Genomic DNA, 22,178 nt, shown 5'->3' on the forward strand with positions numbered 1-22,178 from the left:
GTGGGGAGAATGATGCTGAGGTAGATGAACGAATTATCTCATTGAATAGTTTAAAAGGCTCGATGGGCCAAATGGCCGACTGCAGCTCCTATTTGTTATGGTCTCTGTGTCCAGGACAGGAAGCAGTGAGCATGGATCTGTCAATCAGCCTCAATCAGCACCTTCAGGAGAATTGGGAGGGTGAATATTAGATACAGCAGAGTGAGAATGGAGGGAGAGTGTGTGGGATGGAGATTTACAGCTTTTTGGGACTGAAATAGGAAAGAATGTTCCATAGAAACGAGAATTGTCTGTTCTGAATTTCTATCCTGTACTGACACTGATGACTTTTGTAAACTTGTTTTACAGGATATTGAAAGAGGAATCACAGACCGAAATCTCAAACGTCACGTCAGATCTGACAGAGTCATATTCCTTGGGAGCTGAATATCATCGGCCTTTGAATCTAGAAGGAGAAATGATTGTCCGGTCTCTTGATTTGAAAAGATTTGAAATGTCAGTGTGACTGGAAAAGCACCAACACACTGCCACACTCGAGTGAGAGTGTTCCAATGCACTGACTAAAGAGCTTTAACCAGTTACACAGTCTGAATAAATATCACACCATTCACAGCGGGGAGAGACTGTACACGTGTTCTGTGTGAGGCTTCAACTGATTGTCCACCCAAGAGAGAGGCAAGGACACCTGCACCATGGAGAAACCATGGAAATGTGGGGACTGTGGGAAGAGATACAGATACCCATCAGAGCTGGAAGCTCATCGGCGCAGCCACACTGGGGAGAGACCATTCACCTGCTCTCAGTGTGGGGAGGGATTCACTCAGTCATCCAGCCTGCAGTCACACCAGCGAGTTCACACTGGGGAGAGACCATTCACGTGTTCTCAGTGTGGGAAGGGATTCACTCGGTCATCCGACCTGCGGGCACACGAGCGAGTTCACACTGGGGAGAGGCCGTTCACCTGCTCTCAGTGTGGGGAGGGATTCAGTCATTTATCCACCTTGCGCACACACCGGCGATTTCACACTGGGGAGAGGCCGTTCACCTGCTCTCAGTGTGGGGAGGGATTCAGTCATTTATCCACCTTGCGCACTCACCGACGATTTCACACTGGGGAGAGACCGTTCACCTGCACTGTGTGTGGGAAGGGATTCACTCGGTCATCCGACCTGCGGACACACCAGCGAGTTCACACTGGGGAGAGACCATTCACCTGCTCTCAGTGTGGGGAGGGATTCATTTGGTCATCTGACCTGCGGGCACATGCATGCGTTCATACTGGGGAGAGGCCGTTCACCTGCTCTCAGTGTGGGAAGGGATTCACTCGGTCATCCCACCTGCAGAGACACCGGCGCGTTCACACTGGGGAGAGGCAGTTCATCTGTTCTCAGTGTGGGAAGGGATTCTGTGATTCATCCAGCCTGCTGAGACACCAGCGAGTTCACACTGGGGAGAGGCCATTCACCTGCTCTCAGTGTGAGAAGAGATTCACTCGATTATCCAACCTGCGGACACACCAGCGAGTTCACACTGGGGAGAAGCCGTTCACCTGCTCTGTGTGTGAGAAGAGATTCAGTCTTTCATCCGCCCTGCTGAGACACCAACGGGTTCACGAGTGATTCTAGGGGTTGGATTCTGCTGTTATTGTTTCTGCTTTCAATTACATCCAGGACATTTTGTTCAGTCTCACAGTTGGTGAAGTGGGAGGGTCGGAGGGTTTCTTTCTGCTGGACTGGCCGGTCTCATGACTTTACTTCCAGTGGACTGATGCTCTTTGAGTCTTGTTGCGAATACCCGGTTTCAAATTTCACAAGGATCACAGAGTGACAGGGTGTTAGGAAGTTAAGAGTCATTATTTCTGTTTGAAACCCCCTCAAATGTCCATCCAATTTCCTTTGTAATTGTTTATTGACTCCACTTCCTCCACCCTCGTAGGCAGCGAGTTCCAGGTCATTACCATTCACTGCATCAAAATATTCTTCCTCACATCCCCCCTGCATCTCTGGCCCAAAACCATAAATCCCCTCGTCCTTGTCCCATCAGCTAATGGGAACAGCTTTTCTTTGTCCACCTTATCTAAACCTGTCAGAATCTTGTCCACCTCTATCTAATCTCCCCTCAACCTCCTTTGCTCCAAGGGGAACAACCCCAGCCTGACATCGACAATAAAGAACAAACTAACAGAATATGTTAATACCTGAAATCAAATGGGAATGTTTAATTTCTGTTTTAAAGATATTGTGAATATATTGTCCTGGACAATAAAGGAATTGGAATAACTCACCTTGGGTGTGGTTGAATGGAATATATCAATCTGATATTCACCTACAGTCCAGTGAAAGTCTGGAATGTGTAGCTGGAAATCCCTCCCCAACAGCACTATGAGCGTACTTACACCTCAGGCATTGTATCAGTTCAGGGAGGCAGTGTTGGGGTTGACCATGGCCGAGGCAGCTACATACAGCCACATATTCTGTTATAATTGAAGGACTGCAGATTGAATGTGAGGCATTATGGGACTGGACTATCGTGACCACATTCCTGTGACTGCTCAGTTTCTACAATCACCGACCATTAAACCTGCTTAGCAGGGCCCCAACAGAGGACCTGGTGAGAATATTTACTCAGAATGAGTTAGATGATGATGATGATTTCTGTTTGTCAATTTTAAATTTTTTAAAAATTTCATTGGTCTGTTTCCTGTCTGTTTTTTTTCTGTCTGTTTCCATGCTGTAAACCTCTATGCCTGTTTGCCCTGGATCAAACTGACACCCAGGAACTCTCAAATGCTGCAGCTTGAATGTGTACTAATAAACTATTTCTTTTATCCAATGATAATTTATTTTTGTTTTTAAGTAGTTTATTAACCTTACCACCTGTTGCTATACTATTTTGATCCTTAGGAACAGAATAAATCTTAGTCACTTAGCAGATACTCACCAAAAATCTAGCTTCTTCTCCTGTGGAAGAGTAAGATCACTTCCTAAAGGCTGAGAAAGTTAGAAAGCAAAACAGCACCTCTTTCCTTCCTTCCCTGACTCCCTTAATTACCCAACTCTCAGCACTCTATTCTAAGCTGCACTCAAGTGATGCCGGTTCAGAGCTGTTTCTGAGCTGTAGATTCAATACAATACTCACTTGCTGACATGGACATCAAGGCCTGTATGGGTCTCCAGGCCATCATGCACACCATCATGATAAGGAGGATGGAGCTGGTGTTGCCAGCCATGTACATGATGAACAGATTCATGGGCAGCTGTTTCAATGGGCCCAAGGCGATGAAAACAGAAAGTGAGCAGGGTATCAGTAAAGGGGGCCGGTTAGGGGAGGCCATATGCTGATCTTATACCCAGGCCTGGAAGTAAGGATGATGATTAACCCTTTATCACACAGGCTGCTGTGGTTCACCAAGGTGCTTTATCACCATGGACAAACCAGGGGCGTTGTCAGTCACACACTAAAGGCACATTCAAATCCAACTTACTTTCTCAACCAGGATCCGGTCTGTTTCTTGGACGCAGATGTCCGGTAGCTGTTTGTCTGAATATGCGATTGGGTACATGGAGTCTCTCTGGCTATACTGTTGACCACGGCTCCTATGAGAAACAGAAAACACAAATTGGTCACCCTTTCAGGACCTTCTTTAAAGAGGGAGTCTCTCTGTTGAGGACCCCAACGTGGTGACAATAGTGCCAGCATGAACTAAAGCTTGGGCAAACCTCGGACACACACTGCCGTTGTGTCCACTGAACTGCCACGGGAATGGAGGATGGCAGAAGTGGATGAGTGTCAATTGATAAAAAGGGTGCCAATCCACTTGCCCTCCATTTAGGGACCATCATAGATCATAGAACCCTACAGTGCAGAAAGAGGCCATTCGGCCCATCGAGTCTGCACCGACCACAATCCCACCCAGGCCCTACCCCCATATCCCTACATATTTTACCCACTAATCCCTCTAACCTACTCATCTCAGGACACTAAGGGGCAATTTTAGCACAGCCAATCGACCTAACCCGCACATCTTTGGACTGTGGGAGGAAACCGGAGCACCCGGAGGAAACCCACGCAGACACGAGGAGAATGTGCAAACTCCACACAGACAGTGACCCGAGTGGGAATCGAACCCAGGTCCCTGGAGCTGTGAAGCCGCAGTGCTAACCACTGTGCTACCGTGCCACCCTGGTTTTTGACAAAGTGACAAATCACCAGATGTACCAAATTGTATCTTGAAAACAAACACTGCGGGACATTGAGAGAGATCCAGTTCAGCACCCGGCCCTGGAAACGAGCAGTCGTTCCTCCAACCACCACCGCAGTTGGCACCTGATCAGGTGAAGGGGCCGAAACCAAAAGGGCATCTCAGGGTCATGACCTGGAGAACAGATGCCAAGTGGGGTCTGAGTGGTTTCTGGGGGATTTGAGGGGCTGCTTTGTGGTGAGGAGTTCGGTGAGGGGTAAAAGAGGCGTGAAAAACCCGGGGTTGGGAAGTTTTGGGTTGGTGCCATGTCCCCGGGTCAGTGTGCGGTGGCGTCCCCTCAGGAGAGGCGGGCCGGCCCGGCTTGCCGCTTACTCGAGACCCCGGCTCCCCCGGGCGGCCTCCGCACCTGCTGGTGCCGCTCAGGGTCCGCTTGTGCCAGCGCGCGCGGTTGACAAGTCCCACCCCTGCAGCCATGGTAACGCCGCCGATCGTTAACCGTCCCCCCTTTCAAATCTGATTCAGATCAAGAGAAGAAGCCGCGCGCTTCCGTCAACAAAACACTCCCGCTGCAATGCGCATGTGCGAGCCCAACCGCCTGAGCGTTCTGCGGGCACCGCCTAAAGTCCCGCCCCACATCGACGCCATCTTTGTCAGGGGCGCATCTGTTCCGACTCTCCACCTTCTGTCCAAATGGAGAACATTTGCCCCGCACAAAGATGGACATCACTTAATGTCAGAGATATTTGCAATATTGAGTCCAGATGACCTTTTGTCAAAGCAAAAAGACATAGAAAGTGGGAGATATTTATACTGCAGGGTGAGGGAATGAAAGATGAGCTATAGCCACAGAAACCTGGGGAAAATACTGCGAATGGCTGTCGCATTCTCTCTTTCGACAGCCATTACAGCACCAGGGACTCAGGTTCGTTTCTCGGCTTGGGTGACTGTCTGTGCGGAGTCTGCACGTTCTCCAGGTGCTCCTGTTTCCTCCCACACACCACCTTTTTCTTCTCATGAAAATCCAGTATTTCCGATCGCCCTGAATGAATTTTGAGGTTCAGGTCAGAGCGAATAAATAAAAGCAAAAATCTGTGAATGCTGGAATCTGAAGCAAAAACTGAAAATGAACCACTGTGGCAAATGCATCATTCTCAATCTATTTTACTAGGTATTTGTTTCATTATTCAACATTTAACATCAATACATTTATTTATTCTGCATCTCCTGATTCTGAATTGAATATCTCTGACATATGCAGCATTGAATTGCAACTATGACTGACCAACAAAACAGATCGAGTCACTGCTTAATGCACACCCCATGATGCTCATTTGAGATTGACCACAATCAGTTTATAAACAAAATCAAATATCTTTAATGGGAAGAGATTTAAGAATGACCAGTTAGTTTATTCTGGGTGTGAAATATTCTGGTGCCTAAATCCCATTCATAGAAATCATAGAAACCCTACAGTGCAGAAGGAGGCCATTCGGCCCATCGAGTCTGCACCGACCACAATCCCACCCAGGACCTACCCCCACATATTTTACCCGCTAATCCCTCTAACCTACACATCCCAGGACTCTAAGGGGCAATTTTTTTTAACCTGGCCAATCAACCTAACCCGCACATCTTTGGATTGTGGGAGGAAACCGGAGCACCCGGAGGAAACCCATGCAGACACGAGGAGAATGTGCAAACTCCACACAGACAGTGACCCGAGCCAGAAATCGAACCCAGGACCCTGGAGCTGTGAAGCAGCAGTGCTAACCACTGTGCTACCGTGCCACCCGTGCCGCCCATCTATTGAATGTCCAGTAGATCTGCACTGAGCCTTGATTTCCTCATCAGCATGAATGGTTTTCTGTATATCTTTATTCTGAAAACCGATTTTAAAAAGGTGTGTCTGTGCAATGTGCACCAATTCCTCTAGTTCAGTTACAGTATCACTTGTGTCTGTCTTTATGAGCACACACTACTATTAGACATGTTTCAGATGGTGATTAACTATGTTGGTCTACATCTATAAACCCATGCATCGAACAAGTTGCTAATATATGCACGGTGTCAAAATACCAACATCTCTTTCCTGCAACTAAATCTAAAAATGCAGCATTTCTGATTTTCCTGAAAGCATTTGAGACCGAGGTCAAAACAAACATAATATGGCAACATCGAGAATTGGATAATGTTCAGCAAATAACCAAAATCATGCATACTTCCTGAAATGCTAAAGTTTCTAGCTGGTTTTGAACCAGGGACTTCTCACGCATTAGGCAAACATGATAACCACTACACTACAGAAACTACCAGCAGTTCAGTGTAGCCAATCGACTTGTCTGCAAGGTTCAACTCTGCTGTGTTGCTGCAGGTTCTCATGGTTAGACTATCCACCAGTATCTATTACAAGCCCACCAACTCCCACAACTATCTTGACTGCAGTTCTTCACACCCCACATCCTGAAAGGACTCCATCCCATTCTCTTCATTCTTTCGCCTCCGCCGCATCTGTTCTGATGATGCCACTTTCCTAAATAGCGTTGCAGATATGTCTTTCTTCTTCAACAGTTGAGGTTTTCCACCCACTGTTGTTGACAGGGCTCTTGACCATGTCCGACCCATCCCCCAGCCACTGCTCCCACTCCCTCCCCTCCCTCCCAGAACCAGGACAGGGTTCCCCTTGTCTTCACTTTTCACCTGACCAGCCTCCACATTCAAAGGATCATCCTCTGCCATTGCTGCCAATTCCAGCATGATGCCATACCCAACACATCTTCCCTTTACCCCCCCCCCCCCCCACCCCCCCACTCCACCACCAGCATTCCACAAGGATCGTCCTCTCTGGGATACCCTGGTCCACTCCTCCATCCCACCCAAACTCCTATCCCCTACCCATGGCACCTTCCCATGCAATAGTAGAAGGTGCAACACCTGCCACTTTACCTCCTCCCTGTTCACCTCCCGGGTCCTGAACACCCTTTCAGGTGAAGCAGTGCTTCACATGCACCTTCTTCAATCTGGTCTATTCAATTCACTGCTCCCAATCCAGTCTACTCTACATCGGAGAGACCAAACACAAATTGGGTGACCGCTTTGTTGAACACCTTCAGTCTGTCCGCAAGCAGGACCCAGAGCTTCCTGTCACTTGCCCCTTCAACACACCACCCTGCTCTCCTGCCCACATGTCCGTCCTTGGCCTTTTCCAATGTTCTAGTGAACCCCAATGCAAATTGGAGGAACAGAACCTCATCTTCCGATTGGACACTTTACAGCCTTCCAGACTGAACATTGAGTTCAACAACTTCAGAGCATGACTCTCCCCTCCACCTTCACCCCATTTCCATTTATTTTATTTCATTTTGTTTCTTCTTTTCATCTCATTCATCCATTTTATCATACTTCTTTGTCACTTCCATTTTTCAACTTCTTCATTCCTGCTCTTCTTCTCGCCCGCGCCCGCCCCCTCCCCCCCGCCCCCCCCCCCGACCAACCGCCCCCCCCCCCTCCTCCCCCCCACCAGCCCCCCTCCATTCAGGGCAAACCATCTGTACCTCTGCTCTACCATTCTGATTAACACTTTTCACACCTCTCTCAGCCTTCTACAATCTCCTTTTCATTCCCTTTGTCCAATTACAGCACCCCGCTTCCACCCTCATAATATAAATCTTGTCTGATTTTCTTTGCCCTTAGCTCTGATGAAGGGTCATCCAAACTCGAAACGTTGGCTAGTTACTCAATATTTGTTTCGTTATTCAATATTAAATATGAATACATGTATTTAATACATGCATCTTCATTCTGAGTTGAATATCTCAGGAATATGCAACATTGCATTGCAAACATGACTGACCAATAAAAGAAATCGAGTCACTGGGTGATACACACCCCATGGTGCTTATTTGAGACAGTCAGCTTTTAAACAATATCAAATATCTTTCAAGGAAAAAGATTTAATAATGATCTGCTGGTTATACTTAATCCCTCTTTATTCTGCGTGTGAAACATTCTGGCGCCTAAATCCCATTCATCTATAGAAAAGTCCAGCAGATCTACACTGAGTTTCGATTTACTCATCTGCCTGAGTGATTTTTTTCCCATTTCTTTATTATGAAGAACAATTTTAAAAATATGCTTCCGGGAAATGTGCGCCATTTCCTCAAGTTCAGTTACACTTTCACTTCTGTCTGTGTTTATGAGCACACACGACTATTACACATGTTTCAGATGGTGATTAACTATGTGAGTCTGCATTTATAAATCCATTAAATTCTGTTATGGACTGAACAAGTTGCTAATATGCGCACGGTGTCAAAGTACAAACATTTATTTCCTCATTGCGTCTTAAAATACAGCATTTCTGATTTTGCTGAGAGCATTTGAGGCCGAGGTCAGACCAAAGATAACATGGCTGCAACATCGAGATTCAGATCATGTTCAGCAACAACTGAAACCATGCAAAACTTCCCTCATACTAAATGAATAATTTCAATAAAAGCTTCTGCCAGGTTTTGAACCGGGGACCTTCCGCGTGTGAGGGAAACGTGATAACCACTGCACTACAGAAACAATTGACAGCATAGTGCCACCAATTGGCATGATCACAATGTTCAACTCGACTGTGTTGCTGCAGGCTCCAATGGTTATACTGAGAGCCCATGTCACTTAATACAAAAAAAAAACCGTTTCTTTCAACCTGATTTCTCAACTCATCTTGAACTTCAACCTTTATAAGCGGTCGTCCGGTAAATATCTAAGGGAGCAATGGTTTCTGCTCAATCATTAATGCATCATTCTCATCTTCCTTCGAATAATTTCAACCAGTTCTATCCAATATTTGCTCGCTGTTCAATGTTTAATATTAATATATTTTTATTAATTACATATCTCCTCATTCTGAATGAAATATCTCCGAAATAGGCAACATTGAATTGCAAACATGACTGACCAACAAAAGGAATCGAGTCACTGGGTAATACACATGTCACGGTGCTTCATTGAGATTGACCACAATCAGCTTTTGAACAAAATCAAATATCTTTAAAGGGAATAGATTTAAGAATGATCTGTTGTTATACTTGATCCCTCTTTATTCTGTGTGTGAAGCACTCAGGCATCTAAATCCTGTTCAGCTGTAGGAAAGTCCAGTAGATCCGCACAGAATCTCGATTTCCTCAACTGTCTGAGTGGTTTTCCCTAATTCTTTACTTGTTGAAGTCTGAGCTGTAGTCAATAAATAGGAGTCTGTCCTTGTTGTCTCGGTGATCCAGGGTTGAGTGCAAGGCCAGGGAAATTCCGTCTGCTGTGGACCTGTTGCGGCGGTAGGCAACTGTAGTGGATCCAGGTGGTCCGGGAGGCTGGAATTGATTCGTGCCATGACAAACCTTTCAAAGCACTTCATCATGATGGATGTCAGAGCCACCGGCCGATAGTTATTAAGACACGCTGCTTGATTTTTCTTAGGTACCGGGATGATGGTCGTCTTCTTGAAGCAGAGAGGGACTTCAGATTGTTGTAATGATTGAAAATGGTTGGCAATGGCAGAGAACAATAAGAGTCCCTTCGACCCACCATGCCTATGCCAATTATTTTATGACGAGCTACCAAACTGACGTGTCGGTGCGGGCTTGGTGGGCCGAAGGGCCTGTTCCTGTTCTGCACTGTTCTTTGTTCTCATTTCAATTTCCTCCTCTCATTCCATGAAGCTGATTTTTCTCCCTTTCAAGTCATTGTCCAATCCCCATTTGAAGAAGGAGTTTCTGTGGAATCCATGTACAGTTTGCGTTAGGTAACAACGTTTCACTGACCCAATGGCATGAAGTATTGGATATAGCTTCCCAATATAGTTTTCAATGTAAGCATATATTCATTTATGCACTTGATTTCAAATCGAATTTACAAAACGGGTTTAATCGGATAAAGCATCTCCTCATTATTTCTTATTTATATATAATATTAACTCCACAACTTTCCACAGAGTATGGAATATAACAGAGGAGAATGAATCACCTATACCTGAAGCAGTCTCCTTGTGTTGTCCTCCTGTGTCCCGAACATCCGATCTGGCAACCTCGAGAATGGGTGGGGAATCTGTCTTACCTACACCGACTGCACACGGGGTGGCACAGTCCAAAGATGTGCGGGTTAGGTTGATTGGCCATGCTAAAGTTGCCTCTTAGTGTCCTGAGATGCGTAGGTTAGAGGGATTAGTGGGTTGGATATGGGGGTAGGGCCTGGGTGGGATTGTGGTCGGTACAGACTCGATGGGTCGAATGGCCTCTTTCTGTACTGTAGGGTTTCTATGATTCTATGGTGGCACAATGGCACACTGCTGCCTCACAGTGCCAGGGACTCGGGTTCGATTCCTGGCTTGGGTCTGAGTGGAGTTTGCACGTTCTTCCTGTGTCTGTGTGGATTTGCTCCAGTTTCCTCCCACAGTCTGAAAGACGTGCTGGTTAGGTGCATTGCCATGCTACATTTCTCCCTTAGTGTACCTGAACAGGCGGCGGAGTATGGCGACTAGGGGATTTTCACAGTAACTTCATTGCCGTATTAACGTAATCCTACTTGTGACATTAGTAAATAAACTTTAAACATGATATGGACACATCCAGAATGTGTTTGGCTGTAAAAATAAATACACCCATTATTGCTTATTCTCCAAATGTGTCCACTGTTGAGTCATCAATTAATGATCACCATTGATGAGAAATAGATTTCTGGCAGTTCCTGTTGTTAAAATGGACAGTTCCATCGCAATGAATATCTAACATGATATTGCCGCACTGACATGACCCCAGGGAATTCCAGTTCAGAAAGTTACTCTGGAGCTAGTGGGTTTTTGACATTGTCAATGAGTGCACTTCTCTTGAGTGTGTCAGTGGCTGTGTTAATCTGTTTGTTTATCTTCCTCAGTGATTGTCTGTGTGTCTATGTTTGAGTCGATCAGTTTGAGAATCGATCACTGTGTTTACTTGTCCCTGTGTCTATGCTTTTGTTGATTCTGTGCGGTATACGAGGCTTCTAGTGAACACGGAGTTGGAGTTATTCATGTATTTTCATAGTTAGCAACTCAAACTAATGTGTCAGAAATCTACAGAATAATTCTGGATTTATAACGAGGGACGTTAGAATTGATGTCAGTGTCTGGGCATATATCTATGTGGTTATATATCCTTACACGTGTTGGTCTTTGCACGTGGCCGTGTGTGTATCTGCTTTCCCTGTGTCTGCGTGGGTTTCCTTGGGTGCTCCGGTTTCCTCCCACGGTCCAAAGATGTGCAGGTTAGTTTGATTGGCCATGCTAAATTGACCCTAGTGTCAGGGGGATTGGCAGAGTAAATGTATGAGGTTACGGGAATAGGGCCTGGGAGGCTTGCGATCGGTACATATCAGTGGGCCGAATGGCATTTTTCTGTACTGTACAAATTCTATGATTCTATGATTCCATTACCTGGATATGTGTCAGTCTTTGCAGGTGGCCGTGTGTGTATCTGTTTCCAATGTGCGGCATTGCTGTCCACGGGAGAGCGCTCTCTGATCACTTATGAAAAATCACGATTCCCTTCTCGAGGAAGCGAATGTTTGAAAATGTAAAAATGGGCGGAGAGACCTCATAACAGTCCACTGACTGTTTCAACTTCTCCATTTCCAGGTGTTATGCAGACATTGGTCACTATCTCTGTTCCTGGTGTTCAGACTGGAACTATGGGGCTGCTGTCTGTCTCTGGTTATTGTCCTGATTACAGTAAGAGTTTTAACAACACCAGGTTAAAGTCCAGCAGGTTTATTTGGTAGCAAATACCATTAGCTTTCGGAGTGCTGCTCCTTCGTCAGATGGAGTGGAAATGTGCTCTCAAACAGGGCACAGAGATACAAAATCAAGTTACAGAATACTGATTAGAATGCGAATCCCTACAGCCAACCAGATCTTAAAGATACAGACAATGTGGGTGGAGGAAGCATTAAACACAGGTTAAAGAGATGTGTATTGTCTCCAGACAGGACAGCCCGCAAGTCCAGGAGGTAAGCTGTGGGGGTTACTGATAATGTGACATAAATCCAACATCCCGGTTTAGGCCGTCCTCATGTGTGCGGAACTTGGCTATCAGTTTCTGCTCAGTGACTCTGCGCTGTTGTGTGTCGTGAAGGCCACCTTGGAGAACGCTTACCTGAAGATCAGAGGCTGAATGCCCGTTACTGCTGAAGTGCTCCCCAACAGGAAGAGAACAGTCTTGCCTGTTGATTGTCGAGCGGTGTTCATTCACCCGTTGTCGGAGCGTCTGCATGGTTTCCCCAATGTACCATGCCTCGGGACATCCTTTCCTGCAGCGTATCAGGCAGACAACATTGGCCGAGTTGCTAGAGTAGGTACCGTGTACCTGGTGGATGGTGTTCTCACGTGAGATGATGGCATCCGTGTCGATGATCCGGCACATCTTGCAGAGGTTGCTGTGGCAGGGTGTGTGGTGTCGTGGTCACTGTTCTCCTGAAGGCTGGGTAGTTTGCTGTGGACAATGGTCTGTTTGAGGTTGCGCGGTTGTTTGAAGGCAAGAAGTGGGGGTGTGCGGATGGCCTTGCCGAGATGTTCGTCTTCATCAATGACATGTTGAAGGCTCTGGAGGAGATGCCGTAGCTTCTTCGCTCCGGGGAAGTACTGGACGACGAAGGGTACTCTGTCCACCATGTCCTGTGTTTGTCTTCTGAGGAGGTCGGTGCAGTTTTTTGCTGTGCCGGGTTGGAACTGTTGATCGATGAGTCGAGCGCCATATGCTGTTCTTATGAGGCAATTTTACAACTCATCCGCTTCATCCTGGACCACAATGTCTTCACCTTCAACAACCAGTTCTTCATCCAGACACACGGAACAGCCATGGGGACCAAGTCTGCCGGTCTGCAATGTTCAACTACGCTGTGTTGCTGCAGGTTCCGATGGTGAGACTGAGAGCCCATGTGACTGAATTCAGGAAGATAACCGTTACTTTCAATCTGATTGTACGACTTATCCCGAACATCAAAATTCAAAATCCTTCTTCTGGCAAATATCTAAGGGAGCAATGATTTCTGCCCATTCGTTAATGCATCATCTTCATCTTTCTTTGAATCATCTCAATCAATTGTACTCAGTAATAAAAGCAAATTACTGCGGATGAGAAAAGAGAAAATGCTGCAAAATCTCCCAATGTCTGGCAGCACCTGTAAGGAGTGAAAAGGGCGGACGTTTCGAGTCCAGATGACACTTTATCAAAGCTTATTGTACAATTGTACACAGTATTTGTTTCAATATTTAATATCAATGCGTTATTTAACACATATGTCTTCATTATGAATTGAATATCTCTGAAACTGAACATCACTGAATTGCAAACATAACTGACCAACAGGACGAAGCGAATCACCGGGAAATACAGATCGCAAATTTGAGATTGACTGTGGTCAGCTTTTCAACAAAGTCAACTGCATTTAAATGGAGGAGAATCAAGAATGATCTGTTCGTGACAGTTGAGCCTTTTTTATTACGGGCGTGAAACATTCAGGCGCATAAATTCCGGCCGATTACAGGAAAGTCCAGTAGATCCGCACTGAGTCTCGATTCCCTCATCTGTCTGAGTGGCTTTTCCTATTTCTCAGTGATGAAAACGATTTTAAAAAGATTCTTCTGTGAAATGTGCGCCATTTCCTCGAGTTCACTTACAGTATGACTTGTATCTGTCTTTTTGAGCACACACTACTGTCAGATATTTCAGATGGCGATTAACCATATTAGTCTGCACCTGTAAACCCATTAAATTCTGCTGTAGACTGAACGAGATGCGAAGAAATGTTCGGTGTCAAAATCGAACTTTCCTGTCAGTGCGTCAAAAAAAAGCGTTTCTTATTTCACAGAAAGCAATTGAGGGTGACGTCAGAGCAATGATAACATGCCGTTAACATCGAGGCTCGTATAATGATTCGGAACAAACAAAAAACAATCAATTTTCCCTTACGCGACATGAGGAAGCTCAATGAGCGTTTCTGCCTGGTTTCGAACCAGGTTATCACATTCGCCTACGCGTGTTAGGCGAATGTGATAACCACTACACTACAGAAACAGCTGTCATTGCACTGGAGCAAATCTGCCTGTCTGCAATGTTCAACTACGCTGTGATGCTGCAGGTTCCGATGGTGAGACTGAGAGCCCATGTGACTGAATTCAGGAAGATAACCGTCACTTTCAATCTGATTGTACGACTTATCCCGAACATCAAAATTCAAAATCCTTCTTCTGGCAAATATCTAAGGGAGCAATGATTTCTGCTCATTCGTTAATGCATCATCTTCATCTTTCTTCGAATCATCTCAATCATTTGTACTCAGTAATAAAAGCAAATTACTGCGGATGAGAAAAGAGAAAATGCTGCAAAATCTCCCAATGTCTGGCAGCACCTGTAAGGAGTGAAAAGGGCGGATGTTTCGAGTCCAGATGACACTTGATCAAAGCTCATTGTACAATTGTACTCAGTATTTCTTTCAATATTTAATATCAATGCGTTATTTAACATATATGTCTTCATTATGAATTGAATATCTCTGAAATTGAACATCACTGAATTGCAAACAAAACTGCCCAACAGAACGAATCGAATCACCGGGAAATACAGATCGCAAATTTGAGATTGACTATCGTCAGCTTTTAAACAAAGTCAACTGCATTTAAATGGAGAAAAATCAAGAATGATCTGTTCGTGACGCTTGAGCCTTTTAATTATGGGCCTGAAACATTTAGGCGCATAACTTCCGGACCTTTACCGGAAAGTCCAGTAGATCCGCACTGAGCCTCGATTCCCTCATCTGTCTGAGTGGCTTTTCCTGTTTCTCAGTGATGAAAAACGATTTAAAAATAGATCTCGTGTGAAATGTGCGTCATTTCCTCTAGTTCACTTGCAGTATGACTTGTATCTGTCTTTTTGAGCACACACTACTGTCAGATATTTCAGATGCTGATTAACCATATTAGTCTGCACCTATAAACCCATTAAATTCTGCTGTAGACTGAACGAGATGCGAATAAGTGCTGGTGTCAAAATCGAAATTTCCTGTCAGTGCGTCAAAAAAAACGTTTCTTATTTCACACAAAGCATTTGAGGGTGATGCCAGCATGTCTTTCAGACTGTGGGAGGAGACCGGCGCACCCGGAGGAAACCCATGCAGACACGGGGAGAAGATGCAGACTCCGCGCAGACAGTGATCCAAACTGGGAATCGAACCTGGGACCCTGGCGCCGTGAGGCAGCAGTCTTAACTGATGTGCCACTGTGCTACCCGATGTTTCTGCCTGGTTTCGAACCGGTGACTTTCCACGTGTTAGGCGAATGTGATAACCACGACACCACAGAAACAGCTTAATGATAACATGCCTTTCACATCGAGGCTCGGATAATGAAGAGGCATGAACTGAAAACAAGCAATTTTCCCTTCCACGACATGAGGAAGCTTAATGAATGTTTCTGCCTGGTTTCGAACCAGGGACCTTTCGCGTGTTGGGCGAACGTGATAACCACTACACTACAGAAACAGCTGGAATAGCAGCGGAGCAAATCTGCCTGTCTGCAATGTTCAACTACGCTGTGATGCTGCAGGTTCCGATGGTGAGACTGAGAGCCCATGTGACTGAATTCAGGAAGATAACCGTCACTTTCAATCTGATTGTACGACTTATCCCGAACATCAAAATTCAAAATCCTTCTTCTGGCAAATATCTAAGGGAGCAATGATTTCTGCTCATTCGTTAATGCATCATCTTCATCTTTCTTCGAATCATCTCAATCATTTGTACTCAGTAATAAAAGCAAATTACTGCGGATGAGAAAAGAGAAAATGCTGCAAAATCTCCCAATGTCTGGCAGCACCTGTAAGGAGTGAAAAGGGCGGATGTTTCGAGTCCAGATGACACTTGATCAAAGCTCATTGTACAATTGTACTCAGTATTTCTTTCAATATTTAATATCAATGCGTTATTTAACATATATGTCTTCATTATGAATTGAATATCTCTGAAATTGAACATCACTGAATTGCAAACAAAACTGCCCAACAGAACGAATCGAATCACCGGGAAATACAGATCGCAAATTTGAGATTGACTATCGTCAGCTTTTAAACAAAGTCAACTGCATTTAAATGGAGAAAAATCAAGAATGATCTGTTCGTGACGCTTGAGCCTTTTAATTATGGGCCTGAAACATTTAGGCGCATAACTTCCGGACCTTTACCGGAAAGTCCAGTAGATCCGCACTGAGCCTCGATTCCCTCATCTGTCTGAGTGGCTTTTCCTGTTTCTCAGTGATGAAAAACGATTTAAAAATAGATCTCGTGTGAAATGTGCGTCATTTCCTCTAGTTCACTTGCAGTATGACTTGTATCTGTCTTTTTGAGCACACACTACTGTCAGATATTTCAGATGCTGATTAACCATATTAGTCTGCACCTATAAACCCATTAAATTCTGCTGTAGACTGAACGAGATGCGAATAAGTGCTGGTGTCAAAATCGAAATTTCCTGTCAGTGCGTCAAAAAAAACGTTTCTTATTTCACACAAAGCATTTGAGGGTGATGCCAGCATGTCTTTCAGACTGTGGGAGGAGACCGGCGCACCCGGAGGAAACCCATGCAGACACGGGGAGAAGATGCAGACTCCGCGCAGACAGTGATCCAAACTGGGAATCGAACCTGGGACCCTGGCGCCGTGAGGCAGCAGTCTTAACTGATGTGCCACTGTGCTACCCTATGTTTCTGCCTGGTTTCGAACCGGTGACTTTCCACGTGTTAGGCGAATGTGATAACCACGACACCACAGAAACAGCTTAATGATAACATGCCTTTCACATCGAGGCTCGGATAATGAAGAGGCATGAACTGAAAACAAGCAATTTTCCCTTCCACGACATGAGGAAGCTTAATGAATGTTTCTGCCTGGTTTCGAACCAGGGACCTTTCGCGTGTTAGGCGAACGTGATAACCACTACACTACAGAAACAGCTGGAATAGCAGCGGAGCAAATCTGCCTGTCTGCAATGTTCAACTACGCTGTGATGCTGCAGGTTCCGATGGTGAGACTGAGAGCCCATGTGACTGAATTCAGGAAGATAACCGTCACTTTCAATCTGATTGTACGACTTATCCCGAACATCAAAATTCAAAATCCTTCTTCTGGCAAATATCTAAGGGAGCAATGATTTCTGCTCATTCGTTAATGCATCATCTTCATCTTTCTTCGAATCATCTCAATCATTTGTACTCAGTAATAAAAGCAAATTACTGCGGATGAGAAAAGAGAAAATGCTGCAAAATCTCCCAATGTCTGGCAGCACCTGTAAGGAGTGAAAAGGGCGGATGTTTCGAGTCCAGATGACACTTGATCAAAGCTCATTGTACAATTGTACTCAGTATTTCTTTCAATATTTAATATCAATGCGTTATTTAACATATATGTCTTCATTATGAATTGAATATCTCTGAAATTGAACATCACTGAATTGCAAACAAAACTGCCCAACAGAACGAATCGAATCACCGGGAAATACAGATCGCAAATTTGAGATTGACTATCGTCAGCTTTTAAACAAAGTCAACTGCATTTAAATGGAGAAAAATCAAGAATGATCTGTTCGTGACGCTTGAGCCTTTTAATTATGGGCCTGAAACATTTAGGCGCATAACTTCCGGACCTTTACCGGAAAGTCCAGTAGATCCGCACTGAGCCTCGATTCCCTCATCTGTCTGAGTGGCTTTTCCTGTTTCTCAGTGATGAAAAACGATTTAAAAATAGATCTCGTGTGAAATGTGCGTCATTTCCTCTAGTTCACTTGCAGTATGACTTGTATCTGTCTTTTTGAGCACACACTACTGTCAGATATTTCAGATGCTGATTAACCATATTAGTCTGCACCTATAAACCCATTAAATTCTGCTGTAGACTGAACGAGATGCGAATAAGTGCTGGTGTCAAAATCGAAATTTCCTGTCAGTGCGTCAAAAAAAACGTTTCTTATTTCACAGAAAGCATTTGAGGGTGATGCCAGCATGTCTTTCAGACAGTAGGAGGAGATCGGCGCACCCGGAGGAAACCCATGCAGACACGGGGAGAAGATGCAGACTCCGCGCAGACAGTGATCCAAACTGGGAATCGAACCTGGGACCCTGGCGCCTTGAAGCAGCAGTCTTAACTGCTGTGCCACTGTGCTACCCTATGTTTCTGCCTGGTTTCGAACCGGTGACTTTCCACGTGTTAGGCGAATGTGATAACCACGACACCACAGAAACAGCTTAATGATAACATGCCTTTCACATCGAGGCTCGGATAATGATGAGCAACGAACTGAAAACAAGCAATTTTCCCTTCCACGACATGAGGAAGCTTAATGCATGTTTCTGCCTGGTTTCGAACCAGGGACTATTCGCGTGTTAGGCGAACGTGATAACCACTACACTACAGAAACAGCTGGAAGAGCAGTGGAGCAAATCTGCCTGTCTGCAATGTTCAACTACGCTGTGTTGCTGCAGGTTCCGATGGTGAGACTGAGAGCCCATGTGACTGAATTCAGGAAGATAACCGTCACTTTCAATCTGATTGTACGACTTATCCCGAACATCAAAATTCAAAATCCTTCTTCTGGCAAATATCTAAGGGAGCAATGATTTCTGCTCATTCGTTAATGCATCATCTTCATCTTTCTTCGAATCATCTCAATCATTTGTACTCAGTAATAAAAGCAAATTACTGCGGATGAGAAAAGAGAAAATGCTGCAAAATCTCCCAATGTCTGGCAGCACCTGTAAGGAGTGAAAAGGGCGGATGTTTCGAGTCCAGATGACACTTTATCAAAGCTTATTGTACAATTGTACTCAGTATTTCTTTCAATATTTAATATCAATGCGTTATTTAACATATATGTCTTCATTATGAATTGAATATCTCTGAAATTGAACATCACTGAATTGCAAACAAAACTGCCCAACAGAACGAATCGAATCACCGGGAAATACAGATCGCAAATTTGAGATTGACTATCGTCAGCTTTTAAACAAAGTCAACTGCATTTAAATGGAGGAGAATCAAGAATGATCTGTTCGTGACAGTTGAGCCTTTTTTATTACGGGCGTGAAACATTCAGGCGCATAAATTCCGGCCGATTACAGGAAAGTCCAGTAGATCCGCACTGAGTCTCGATTCCCTCATCTGTCTGAGTGGCTTTTCCTATTTCTCAGTGATGAAAACGATTTTAAAAAGATTCTTCTGTGAAATGTGCGCCATTTCCTCGAGTTCACTTACAGTATGACTTGTATCTGTCTTTTTGAGCGCACACTACTGTCAGATATTTCAGATGGCGATTAACCATATTAGTCTGCACCTATAAACCCATTAAATTCTGTTGTTGACTGAACGAGATGCGAATAAGTGTTCGGTGTCAAAATCGAATTTTCCTGTCAGTGCGTCAAAAAAAAGCGTTTCTTATTTCACAGAAAGCATTTGAGGGTGATGTCAGAGCAATGATAACATGCCGTGAACATCGAGGCTCGTATAATTATTAGGAACAAACAAAAATCAATCAATTTTCCCATACGCGACATGAGGAAGCTCAATGAGTGTTTCTGCCTGGTTTCGAACCAGGGACCTTTCGCGTGTTAGGCGAATGTGATAACCACTACACTACAGAAACAGCGATCATTGCACTGGAGCAAATCTGCCTGTCTGCAATGTTCAACTACGCTGTGATGCTGCAGGTTCCGATGGTGAGACTGAGAGCCTATGTCACTGAATTCAGGAAGATAACCGTCACTTTCAATCTGATTGTACGACTTATCCCGAACATCAAAACTCAAAACCGTTCTTCTGGCAAATATCTAAGGGAGCAATGATTTCTGCCCATTCGTTAATGCATCATTTTCATTTTTCTTCGAATCATCACAATCAATTGTACTCAGTAATAAAAGCAAATTACTGCGGATGACAAAAGAGAAAATGCTGCAAAATCTCCCAATGTCTGGCAGCACCTGTAAGGAGTGAAAAGGGCGGATGTTTCGAATCCAGATGGCACTTTATCAAAGCTCATTGTACAATTGTACACAGTATTTCTTTCAATATTTAATATCAATGCCTTATTTAACACATATGTCTTCATTATGAATTGAATATCTCTGAAATTGAACATCACTGAATTGCAAACAAAACTGCCCAACAGAACGAATCGAATCACCGGGAAATACAGATCGCAAATTTGAGATTGACTATCGTCAGCTTTTAAACAAAGTCAACTGCATTTAAATGGAGAAAAATCAAGAATTATCTGTTCGTGACACTTGAGCCTTTTAATTATGGGCCTGAAACATTTCGGCGCATAACATCCGGACCTTTACCGGAAAGTCCAGTAGATACGCACTGAGCCTCGATTCTCTCATCTGTCTGAGTGGCTTTTCCTGTTTCTCAGTGATGAAAAACGATTTAAAAATAGATCTTGTGTGAAATGTGCGTCATTTCCTCTAGTTCACTTGCAGTATGACTTGTATCTGTCCTTTTGAGCACACACTACTGTCAGATATTTCAGATGCTGATTAACCATATTAGTCTGCACCTATAAACCCATTAAATTCTGCTGTAGACTGAACGAGATGCGAATAAGTGCTGGTGTCAAAATCGAAATTTCCTGTCAGTGCGTCAAAAAAAGCGTTTCTTATTTCACACAAAGCATTTGAGGGTGATGCCAGCATGTCTTTCAGACTGTGGGAGGAGACTGGCGGACCCGGAGGAAACCCATGCAGACACGGGGAGAAGATGCAGACTCCACGCAGACAGTGATCCAAACTGGGAATCGAACCTGGAACCCTGGCGCCTTGAGGCAGCAGTCTTAACTGCTGTGCCACTGTGCTACCCTATGTTTCTGCCTGGTTTCGAACCGGTGACTTTCCACGTGTTGGGCGAATGTGATAACCACGACACCACAGAAACAGCTGAATGATAACATGCCTTTCACATCGAGGCTCGGATAATGATGAGCAACGAACTGAAAATAAGCAATTTTCCCTTCCACGACATGAGGAAGCTTAGTGAATGTTTCTGCCTGGTTTCGAACCAGGGACTTTTCGCGTGTTAGGCGAACGTGATAACCACTACACTACAGAAACAGCTGGAATAGCAGTGGAGCAAATCTGCCTGTCTGCAATGTTCAACTACGCTGTGTTGCTGCAGGTTCCGATGGTGAGACTGAGAGCCGATTGTCACTGAATTCAGGAAGATAACCGTCACTTTCAATCTGATTGTGCGACTTATCCCGAACATCAAAATTCAAAACCGTTCTTCTGGCAAATATCTAAGGGAGCAATGATTTCTGCCCATTCGTTAATGCATCATTTTCATTTTTCTTCGAATCATCTCAATCAATTGTACTCAGTAATAAAAGCAAATTACTACGGATGACAAAAGAGAAAATGCTGCAAAATCTCCCAATGTCTGGCAGCACCTGTAAGGAGTGAAAAGGGCGGATGTTTCGAATCCAGATGGCACTTTATCAAAGCTCATTGTACAATTGTACACAGTATTTCTTTCAATATTTAATATCCATGCCTTATTTAACACATATGTCTTCATTATGAATTGAATATCTCTGAAACTGAACATCACTGAATTGCAAACATAACTTACCAACAGGACGAAGCGAATCACCGGGAAATACAGATCGCAAATTTGAGATTGACTCTGGTCAGCTTTTAAACAAAGTCAACTGCATTTAAATGGAGGAGAATCAAGAATGATCTGTTCGTGACAGTTGAGCCTTTTTTATTACGGGCGTGAAACATTCAGGCGCATAAATTCCGGCCGATTACAGGAAAGTCCAGTAGATCCGCACTGAGTCTCGATTCCCTCATCTGTCTGAGTGGCTTTTCCTATTTCTCAGTGATGAAAACGATTTTTAAAAGATTCTTCTGTGAAATGTGCGCCATTTCC

At 44.4% G+C, this 22,178-nt stretch overlaps 2 protein-coding genes and 5 non-coding genes across 7 annotated transcripts in view; 2 read left to right on the forward strand and 5 right to left on the reverse strand.

Annotated features, from left to right (window-relative positions):
• LOC144482991 (uncharacterized) overlaps positions 1 to 2,829 on the forward strand; it is a 160,993-nt gene extending 158,164 nt beyond the window's left edge. The window contains exon 8 of the mRNA XM_078201817.1: positions 732 to 2,829. Coding sequence (XP_078057943.1) covers positions 732 to 1,619 — 888 coding nt within the window. The 3' untranslated portion in view covers positions 1,620 to 2,829. The remainder of the gene's footprint in view (positions 1 to 731) is intronic.
• Positions 1 to 22,178, forward strand: part of LOC144483028 (dehydrogenase/reductase SDR family member 1-like) — a 340,453-nt gene that overhangs the window by 77,905 nt on the left and 240,370 nt on the right. The window lies entirely within an intron of this gene.
• trnav-aac (transfer RNA valine (anticodon AAC)) lies at positions 15,679 to 15,751 on the reverse strand. Its single transcript has one exon. It is a non-coding gene; the product is annotated as a tRNA-Val (tRNA).
• trnav-aac (transfer RNA valine (anticodon AAC)) lies at positions 17,141 to 17,213 on the reverse strand. Its single transcript has one exon. It is a non-coding gene; the product is annotated as a tRNA-Val (tRNA).
• trnav-aac (transfer RNA valine (anticodon AAC)) lies at positions 18,603 to 18,675 on the reverse strand. The gene has a single exon. It is a non-coding gene; the product is annotated as a tRNA-Val (tRNA).
• On the reverse strand, positions 19,824 to 19,896 carry trnav-aac (transfer RNA valine (anticodon AAC)). Its single transcript has one exon. It is a non-coding gene; the product is annotated as a tRNA-Val (tRNA).
• Positions 21,286 to 21,358, reverse strand: trnav-aac (transfer RNA valine (anticodon AAC)). The gene has a single exon. It is a non-coding gene; the product is annotated as a tRNA-Val (tRNA).

This window comes from Mustelus asterias, unplaced genomic scaffold (assembly GCF_964213995.1).
Source record: "Mustelus asterias unplaced genomic scaffold, sMusAst1.hap1.1 HAP1_SCAFFOLD_44, whole genome shotgun sequence".
NCBI classification, from domain to species: domain Eukaryota; kingdom Metazoa; phylum Chordata; class Chondrichthyes; order Carcharhiniformes; family Triakidae; genus Mustelus; species Mustelus asterias.